At 42.0% G+C, this 10,913-nt stretch overlaps 1 protein-coding gene across 1 annotated transcript in view; it reads right to left on the bottom strand.

The window, feature by feature from the left end:
- Positions 1-3,217: 3,217 nt before the first annotated feature.
- Positions 3,218-10,913, bottom strand: part of LOC307037365 (PHD finger protein 20-like) — a 19,446-nt gene continuing 11,750 nt past the window's right edge. The window contains exons 12-14 of the mRNA XM_079678186.1: positions 9,464-9,668; positions 6,430-6,658; positions 3,218-5,627 (exon numbers count right to left, since the gene is read on the bottom strand). Coding sequence (XP_079534312.1) covers positions 5,491-5,627; positions 6,430-6,658; positions 9,464-9,668 — 571 coding nt within the window. The 3' untranslated portion in view covers positions 3,218-5,490. The remainder of the gene's footprint in view (positions 5,628-6,429; positions 6,659-9,463; positions 9,669-10,913) is intronic.

The following is a 10,913-nucleotide window of genomic DNA, read 5'->3' as shown; positions in this document are numbered from 1 at the left end:
TTATACTGCTGCCACACACACACACACACACACACACACACACACACACACACACACACACACACACACACACACACACACACACACACACACACACACACACACACACACACACACACACACACACACGCACGCACACACACACACACACACACACACACACACACACACACACACACACACACACACACACACACACACACACACACACACACACACACACAAGGATGTCCTTGTTTGTATAATCTCTTCGTCCTCTCCTCTGTTCAGCAGCGGTCTGTTTGTAGGAGTGTTGGGAAGTTAACTCGAGATGAAGCCAGATGGATATTTTGGTTGGATTCTACTTTTTCTGGCAGGAAGAGAAAAAGAAAACAGTCCTGGCCGTGTTTCAAATTTAGATCAAATCAGTGGTTTCTTCATCTGAACTTAGAAAACTGCACCAAATGTATTATGTAATATACAAACTGTATTACAATTAACTGCTTTATTTGTTTTGTCTTTATAAATAACTTAGTTTTCTCTTTTTATTACACATTTACCTTTCCTATTTATATAATAGACACTGTCAGAAAGAGGTAATTCATGATCAAGGGAACTTTGAGGTAATCCCATTCAGCTTTAATGAAAATATTAAAAACCAACGTTTGTTTGTTGTGATGTTTTCATTTCAACAGTTAAGACACATACAGAATAAAGCCTGAAGACAAAACTAAATGCACAACAGATTTAGTGACATGACACCACTGGTCACTGGGATGAGGTTCTCTGTCTCTAGAAATGTTAATTATGTTTGTTTCGATTGAGTATCTGTATTTATGTTGATTTATGTTTTCTACCCATCAGCCAGATGGTCTCACTGTTTGTTCAGAGGACACTCCCTCATGGCACAATTAATGTGTGTGTGTGTGTGTGTGTGTGTGTGTGTGTGTGTGTGTGTGTGTGTGTGTGTGTGTGTGTGTGTGCCCTCCCCCGGCTGTTCAGAAGCAAAACAAAAGCCTCAATATAGATTTGTAGCCATGTGATCACTGTGGCTGTAGAGGAGGAAGTGTTTTTGTGTTGTTTGGTCCAGAGTGAAAAAATATCTCAAAAGATTTTCTTCATGAAATATAATACACACATCTTCACTGAACCCAGGGGATAACAGAAAAAAATATCCAAAATGCATATTAAATTGTCAAAAGGCCGCTTTAATGCTAATTTTCTGGTTCATATTTGTATTTAGTGTCTCTACTGTGACATCTTTCCATGCTTTAATATTCAAAAATCTGTTTATTTTTTTTATTACAGGAGAGGGAAAACAAAAAAAAATCATATTTCCGTTTGAATTTAAAATGTTTTTCCCATTTGCCCCGGCTGTCTCCTCTTTAAACTTAAAGGGCCCATGTCATGCTTTTCCGGTTATTACCCGTCCCCTTGTGTGTTATGAAGGTTTTTATGCATGTAAACGGTCTGCAGAGTCACAAACCCTCAAAGTACACCGTGTAGCGAGTAAAACTCTAACACAGTCCACGCTGCCCCAAAACGCCTCGTTGGAGATTTATCTTTTTCCATTGTTTTCTTCCTGGGTTCTGTGACGTGTGAACACCCAAATCAACAACAAATGACCGGATTGGCCCAAATGGACCAATCCGCGGAGCACCTCACACACCAGAGGCCTGTACTACGAAGCTGGATTTTCGCTTAGCCGGCTAACTTCAGGGAAAGCTCGGGCTTTCCGGTCCTACGACGCTGGTTCTCTTTTTAGCAGGCTAGATCTCCATGGTAACTTATACTGTGCGGCTAACCTGCTCCGGAGCAGGTTAGGTTGCAGGCTAAGAGCTCAACTCAGCGAAAGCACTGCCTGCTGACCAATCAGAGCTCAGTGTGCGGAGTTTAAAGCGATCAAGTCATATTACAGGAGAAAGGAAATACAGAAAAGCTGCCGTTGCAGGAAAGACGGCCGGCAAAAATCACCGACTGTGTGAACGTGAACATTAATAGAATATTACCTCCCCTCTTCAGAGCAATCTGACTATTATAACATTAGAGTTAAGAAAGCTTACTTAAATATCTGCCACAACATAAGTAACCGGATCAAAGTAACATTAAGTACAGTCCGCAGCATATCACATCATAATGTATCATATATTTCCTTATCTGAGTCAGCTGAGCCGTATCTGGCCGTGCAACACTCACAGTGTCACATACTGTATGCAGAAGTATTATTTTAAACAACACATTAAGTTGACGAAACACACAAATGTAATTAAAGTCAGATCGTGTCTTAGACGGGGCAGTGATATCATAAACCTGTTAATGTACACTTTTTCTTTTACCAGCTGTATTCACCTTGCAGGTGCAGCTATGTGGCTTTGATCCTGGATAAAGTGTTTAAGTCATGGATGTTTAAAGTTTAACTTATTTATATTTGTCTAATATTATAGTTGACTTTTCATTCAGGAAGTATGACGCTGTGCTGTCAGTGCGCTTCTCCATGGTTGTGATTGGTCGAATGCTCCAAATACCACCCCTTTCATGTGAACGCGCACCTAACTAGATGGGGCACGGCTGGCTTGAGAGATCCACTTGATAACCAGCGTCGTAGTACCGCTTAGCGAGAGCGCGTATGTTTTGGATTAGGCCAACCGGCTAACTCAAACATATCCAGGTTAGGAAAATCCAGCTTCGTAGTAGGCCTCTGGATCCCTTGGCTAACTAACAGGGAGTCCCATTGACTTGCATAGAGCTCCCTGAACGCTGGCAATAGACGAGTTGGGATCGTGGAGAAATGCTCTCCGCAGACCCATTCTCACAGCGTTCTAAACCTTTTTCTTACTCCATATCAAGCCACACTTATTGTTTTTACTTCGGCTGTGAGTGTTTGTGTGTGCTCAGGATGAGTTTCGCTTGTTCTCGCTGTATCGCCGACCCGGAAATCTGTCCGCTCCTGGGCTCACAGGGAGAGAGGAGGGCATGAGCTCCAACAAGCCGTGTAGGACAGAGAGTGAATACACATACTATACGGAGATGCTGTATGAGAAACCAATGTGAGTTTGGAACATTGAACAATGTAAATCTATTCTAGTAGACCTTAACAATGGAACTATGATCAGTAGAAATGGCCATGTCATGGGACCTTTAAAAGTGAGCTGAATTTTGGTTGGCAGCTTTTCAGACTGTTCAGAGGTGGATGAATTTCCTGATTCAGTCCTGAATGAAACATCGAACACACACAACAGGAATTTCTTCATTTTAATCAAAGTTAGAATTCGTCAGAAAACTTCATGCTTTAAACAGAACACAGAAACAAAACATTGACTTTGTAGCTTAATGTGTGTGAACCTGTGTTGCCTTCAGGCGTGTCCTCTCCAACTCAGAAAATCGAGTGTCTACAAACATGTGGATGTTTAGATGAAAACTGCAGGCGTGATACAAATGAACGTCTTTTTAATCAAGGTTAAATATTTTACTTTTTTGCCCCTTTATTAAATCAAAGAGTTATTCACATCTCACACGCTTCTTTAAAATGTCTATTCTTTTTTTTTGAAAGTTTTCCAATGTATTTCAATGTAATTTGATCACGCCCTTTTAATGTTGGTTGTAATTATTTGAATGGCCCTGTTGCTGAAATGAGCTATATTAATAAAGTTGCCTTTCTTTCAACAGGAGAGATTAGATTCTTCGAGTTGTGGAGGACCGCCTGAACGCAACATGAACTGAAATAAAAACAGTTAACAATTCAAACAAATGCGGTTGCACGATAACTAAAGAGAAGCAATAGAAGCTCTGCGTTCTTCAAACACATCAGATATTAACCAACCTGATTCATAACCAATCTCTCTATGAAAATAAATCTACAGCTTTTTACAGTTAGCTTCTTACACGAGTGTATAAAACATTTACCTGGACATATTTACACGTAGAATGAGTTTTTTGTCACAACAGAGGAACGTCTTGCTGGTTAATTTGACTGAAAACAGTTTATTACACTGGCCTCGATGAAAGAAACTATCAATACTCTTCATCTGAAATGAATGATTACCGGTACTATCAACAGAGACGAGTATATGAGATTAAACTGAAAGAAATATTTGTACAGGTTATAACGAGCTAGCTGTTTTTGCTGAAAAATCTGAGAGCACCGAAACACAAAATGAACCTGTGAGCGGATATTATTTAGTGACGTATACAGTTCCCAAAGGTCAAGAACAAAGTAGAAGCTGATTAAAACATTGCTTTTAGGGTTTTTCTTCGTATGTCAGAAAGAGACATTATGCAGAAAACAATCAAAAGCACAGATAAAAATCTAGAAAAGTCGAAATAATATGCCTAAAACCTGAAAATATCAAACGAGAAAAAAAAGGAAGAGAAAGTGAAGGAAGTACTGAACTGAGCTCGTTTCCTAGAGAGAGAAAGATGATCCTATATCGTCTTTTATAAATCCTCTATACATCCATCTGTGTGGTTCAGACACACAACAAGGGTCTTGTGTCCACCAAAAACGAATTAGATTTGAAAATCTGGAGCACATAAATGCAGCGATTCCTTTGATATGAACTGATTTTGCAGCGAAATGTCACTAAAACAATCTTAAAACACGTGATTGTTAGAACCAGTAAAAAAAAATTGTGAAAAAGGACATAGAGTGTCACCTCTGTAGTCAAGGGACTATAAAAAACTACATTTCCCACAGCGCCATCCCTTTAAGAGACACAGATAGTGTGTGGAAGACGCCGTCGAGACACAGTTTTTAAGCGTAAACATTACACAGAGAAAGAAGGACGATCTCATATATCTCCATCTTACTAGATTCCTAAAAGCAAAACAGGTATGAACCAATCCAACGAGGATTTAAAAATGGTGACACTTTGCTGCAAAATCAATTTAATTTCAGAGGACTCGCTGTGTAACAACATTTTTCAAATCTCTGCCGTAGGAAACTTATAGAAGCATCGAATCTTCATGTTTTAAAAAAAATCGGCCCAAATCCTTTCAATGTTTTCATGAGCTTTGTTACACTTTTAGGTCGTAACACAGTTTCTCAGGTTAGATGGTTGCTAGGAAACGGCCTATGCTAACACTACACGGTAATCTGATGCTAATGAGAACGCATGCAGTTAAGTTTGTAGAGCCACCCGAACAGAGAAAAGTTTACCAAAAACCTGCATAACAACAGCTCATCAAAATCCATCCAATACCGAAACCTTTCATCTTCACGTTGTTGAACATACGGAGGGACAGTTTGGGAAATGTTGTGGTACTTTTGTGAAATGTAACAGATAGAAAGCACCTGTTCAGTCACAAAAACAACGTCTTCATCCTCGTCGTTTTGTAGTGCATCTTCTCGACTCTAAACAACGCACAGTTTCTCTGCAGAGTCGACTCGCTCCACGACTCCATCTCTGCAGGTCCGTCAGTCGAGTGATTGCCCGTCAGTCAGTCCGTCTGCTCCTATTGGCTAGCAGAGGCTCGCAGGAGTTAAAGGGGTCAGGGGTCAGGGAGGGGAAAGAGTCAGCGCCAGACGGACAGATGTCTCACAGTGCACAGGTCACGCAGCAGCCGCCTGATTCGCTGCTTGAGCTGCGGGAGGCGGGACAAAGGATCCGGAGGCTCGAGCTCACCGGAGTGATCCAACCACGACTCCAACACTGCAGAGAGAGAAACATGTGTCATGTGACCGAGAAAAGAGACAGAGAATCCCGCCATTATCTGTAACAACGCTTCTTTTGACTTTGTTAATGATAATAATCAGATTCAGAATACCTTTATTAGTCTCACAGAAGGGACATTTACATTGTTACAGCAGAAAAGAGCCAAAGACAGCTTAATGTTACCTTTCCCCTTGATTCCACCGGGTCTGTCACATCGATCGCGGCCACTCTAGTCAATGGGTGCTATTCCACCAGACGTGCCACGTTACGGCTCAGAAGCGTCTCAGCGCTGGGCTCCGCTAAAAATAGGCGGCTGATCTATTTTGACGCGAGACGTGGCATAGCGCCGAGCAGGAAGTGGACCGGTCAGAGCATCCAGTCAATCCCCAAAATAAACTAATTGTGCAGACCCTATCCCTCCGTAGTCTTTCAAGGAGGAGGAGAAATGCCAGCGTTCTCGTCCGGTTTACAGGCACTGTGTAAATTATATATATAGAATAATTCTGATGATGAACGCATTTTTTTACCACTAAAATACAGCAACACATCTTTGATTCATGTCGTTTATAACTGGGATATTACAATTAGTATTAACTTTGTCTGTACAAAGTAGCCTGTGCAGGATATATGCCCAAATCAACAAAAACTGCGAGCCGGCAGGCAAGACGCTCCGCTTCTGAAACGCGCGTGTGTGTGTGTGTGTGTGTTGTGTGTGTGTGTGTGTGTGTGTGTGTGTGTGTGTGTGTGTGTGTGTGTGTGTGTGTGTGTGTGTGTGTGTGTGTGTGTGTGTGTGTGTTACCGTCCAGCTCCCGCTCTATCAGGTCCATCCTGGCGCTGATCTGATGGTGCAGCGTCTCCACGTGCTCCAGCAGGTTCAGCTGACACTCGGCCTCGGACGCTGGACGAGGCTCCGCAGTGTGTGTGTGGCTCTCTGCCTTTATGCGGGGCGGTGTGTCTGTGTGTGTCACTGAGTGTGCATCTGCTGTAGCATCAGCTGGTCCCATCTCCACATCTTCAAGCTTTATTTCCTACAAAAACAGACAAAACTTGTTTCATCAAAGGAAACCATCAAAGAGACAATCTGAAATACAACATGAAAATGAAGCAAGAAGTGTTTTTTAAGATGCAATGAAGATGACTGATGGTTATACTGTAGATGGGAAATAAGTATAGGAGGAAGAAGTGAAGATATGGAGAAAAAGGAATGTTCTTTATCATAAAACTAAGTCCTCCGAAGCTCTCTCCATAGCCCTCACACTCACAGAGCATTAGCAGGTATAAATAATTCCACATTTTCAAGCAGAAAGCTTCAAACTGGTTTTCAGTGGTCTCTTAGCAACAGCAGGCTCCTGTGAACACGAGGAACAGCTTCTGCTAAAGGTCTCTGAGTTTCTATGAGACAAGCTTTGATTTTCTTTTACACCACCCTTACGTCACCTGAGGTTCACATGAAATGCCAAGTCACACTTTGTTAATTAAGAGGAGCTAACACAGATAACAGGAGGAGGAGAAGCAGAACAATGGAAGCTGGAAAGGGCAACTCTAAAAGGCAGACATTAAAAACCTGACCTCATAAAATGTCAGCTGTGTGAAGATATTATAAGACACAGCGATGATTGGAGCTAAATGCTAACCTCATTTTCAGGTTCATATCAGTATGTAGTGTCTCTACTTTAAAGAGTCCTCTCATGCTGATGTTCAGGTGTATATCAGTATGTAGTGTCTCTACTTTAAAGAGTCCTCTCCTGCTGATGTTCAGGTTTATATCAGTATGTAGTGTCTCTACTTTAAAGAGTCCTCTCCTGCTGATGTTCAGGTGCATATCAGTATGTAGTGTCTCTACTTTAAAGAGTCCTCTCCTGCTGATGTTCAGGTGTATATCAGTATGTAGTGTCTCTACTTTAAAGAGTCCTCTCCTGCTGATGTTCAGGTGTATATCAGTATGTAGTGTCTCTACTTTAAAGAGTACTCTCCTGCTGATGTTCAGGTGTATATCAGTATGTAGTGTCTCTACTTTAAAGAGTTCTCTCCTGCACATGTTCAGGTGTATATCAGAATATACTGTTTCTACTTTAAAGAGTCCTCTCCTGCTGATGTTCAGGTGTATATCAGTATGTAGTGTCTCTACTTTAAAGAGTCCTCTCCTGCTGATGTTCAGGTGTATATCAGTATGTAGTGTCTCTACTTTAAAGAGTCCTCTCCTGCTGATGTTCAGGTGTATATCAGTATGTAGTGTCTCTACTTTAAAGAATCCTCTCCTGATGATGTTCAGGTGTATATCAGTATGTAGTGTCTCTACTTTAAAGAGTCATCTCCTGATGATGTTCAGGTGTATATCAGTATGTAGTGTCTCTACCTTAAAGAGTCCTCTCCTGCTGATGTTCAGGTGTATATCAGTATTTAGTGTCTCTACTTTAAAGAGTCCTCTCCTGCTGATGTTCAGGTGTATATCAGTATTTAGTGTCTCTACTTTAAAGAGTCCTCTCCTGCTGATGTTCAGGTGCATATCAGTATTTAGTGTCTCTACTTTAAAGAGTCCTCTCCTGCTGATGTTCAGGTGCATATCAGTATTTAGTGTCTCTACTTTAAAGAGTCCTCTCCTGCTGATGTTCAGGTGTATATCAGTATGTAGTGTCTCTACTTTAAAGAGTCCTCTCCTGCTGATGTTCAGGTGCATATCAGTATGTAGTGTCTCTACTTTAAAGAGTCCTCTCCTGCTGATGTTCAGGTGTATATCAGTATGTAGTGTCTCTACTTTAAAGAGTCCTCTCCTGCTGATGTTCAGGTGCATATCAGTATGTAGTGTCTCTACTTTAAAGAATCCTCTCCTGATGATGTTCAGGTGTATATCAGTATGTAGTGTCTCTACTTTAAAGAGTCCTCTCCTGCTGATGTTCAGGTGCATATCAGTATTTAGTGTCTCTACTTTAAAGAGTCCTCTCCTGCTGATGTTCAGGTGCATATCAGTATTTAGTGTCTCTACTTTAAAGAGTCCTCTCCTGCTGATGTTCAGGTGTATATCAGTATGTAGTGTCTCTACTTTAAAGAATCCTCTCCTGCTGATGTTCAGGTGTATATCAGTATGTAGTGTCTCTACTTTAAAGAGTCCTCTCCTGCTGATGTTCAGGTGTATATCAGTATGTAGTGTCTCTACTTGAAAGAGTCCTCTCCTGCTGATGTTCAGGTGTATATCAGTATGTAGTGTCTCTACTTTAAAGAGTCCTCTCCTGCTGATGTTCAGGTGTATATCAGTATGTAGTGTCTCTACTTTAAAGAGTCCTCTCCTGTTGATGTTCAGGTGTATATCAGTATGTAGTGTCTCTACATGTCTCCATGCTTTAATGTTCAAAAAGCTCTTTATTGTTCTCCTACTGTCTGTGCTGCAGCACCTCTTTTCACCCTTTGTCTGAAACCAGAGCCCAGTCTGCTCTGATTGGCAAGCTGGCCGGCTCTGTTGTGATTGGTCAACCTGCTTATAGATGTCCCGCCCCTTAGCCTATCACGAACAATGTGTTGGAGCGCTAGCAAATAGAAGCGCGAGTGTGTGTTGTTCCTGAAGTAAAGAAACAACACAGGAAAGGGAAAACGACTAAAAGCATAAGGTGGCTAAAAAAGTGTCGGTAGTTTCAAGGAGTACAAGACAATATTGTATATTTTTCCGGACTGCTTTAAATCTGTAATTAAGTTATAAACTTTAAGGTTTCAAGGCTTTCTTTGTCATTCGTACAAAGCTACAGTGTAGTTATGTCCATGAAAATCTCAGGTCCCAGGCTCCTCCAACAGAGCAACACAATAAAACAGATAAGAGAGTGCAAGTAAACACAAATGTGTACCTCCTGCTCCTGCTTCACCACCACCGTCTGCGTCTCCTTGTCTCTCTCCTCGGATTTCTCCCATGATGCACCTGGTTTTTGGTAGCAGTGTTCGCTGCTCACGTAGCAGATCGAGGTCTCTCCTCTCGGGCTGGAGGCCGACCTGGACCCCTCCTCTCGTCGCCACGGCAACCTCCACAGCTGCAGGTCAGGGTGGGATGGAGAGCTGCGGGACAGAAAGCAGTTTCTCGAAGTTGCAAAGGAGTGTGAGAAAGTGGACAGGGTTACAACTGTAGGGTCAGATGGTGCTCGTAGTGTGAGAGCAGCAGAGATAATACGACCTGTGGAGCGCACATTACAACTTTTTAGGAGCAATGCGCTCATGGTATAGATGTGGCGCATACATCTTAGTTCCTACTCTTCTCCCTCACCCTATCCTAAGGGAGCTCATGTACGTAGACACGTTAGTTTAGCTGCTATAGGCTTAGACTGTCGGGGGACACCTTACTTCTTCCTTCTCTCTGTCTGTACCTGTGTACTCTCATGTTCCGAATAACCCAGCCTCCCCCAAATGTCTTTTTGGTGTCTATCTACGCCGGGATCCTGAGTCGAGGCTGATCCTGTTGCTGTGGATCGTGTGTCCTGGATCCTCTATCCTGAGTTCTGGATTTGAGTCCTGGACTTCGAGTCGTGGCTGAACCTGTCTCTGCGGTCCTGCCTGACTCTCACCATACTACTTCCCTGATGGCTTCCACAGGACTGTTGATATCCTCGTGGATTCATCTTCTTATTACAGACACATGCATTTCCAAACATTTGGTCTAACTTCGATTTACACACGGCATCTATTGCACGTCTGTCCGTCCTGGGAGAGGGATCCCTCCTCTGTTGCTCTCCCTGAGGTTTCTCCCATGTTCCCCTTTAAACTGTGGGGTTTCTCTGGAAGTGTTTCCTTGTACGATGTGAGGGTCTAAGGGCAGAGGGTGTCGTGTTGTCATACTGATATTCTGTACAAACTGTGAAGTCCACTGAGACAAATGTAACATGTGTGACATTGGGCTATATAAATAAACATTGATTGATTGAAGGGAATCCCAGCGGTTCTCTGTCCATGCTTTAGCTACTGTAAGTCTCGGAACAATTGTCAGACTTCAAGCTATTAACTCAGAGATCACGTCATAATAAAGTAATAAAACCAGTTTGTCATGCATTTCTTTATAACAACACCACACGCGTATTTGTTTTATCTCCCCCAAAATACAGGTAAATATGATTCTTTTCAACTATAATTGAACTAATCTTGATCATAGATAGATAGATGGACAGACAGACAGACAGACAGACAGACAGACAGACAGACAGACAGACAGATAGATAGATAGATAGATAGATAGATAGATAGATAGATAGACAGACAGACAGACAGACAGACAGACAGACAGACAGACAGATAGATAGATAGATAGATAGA

Source organism: Notothenia rossii, assembly GCF_949606895.1.
Source record: "Notothenia rossii genome assembly, chromosome: 4".
Lineage (NCBI taxonomy): Eukaryota > Metazoa > Chordata > Actinopteri > Perciformes > Nototheniidae > Notothenia > Notothenia rossii.
Note: the sequence above shows the minus strand (reverse complement) of the source record. Positions and strands in the feature narration are given on the sequence as shown.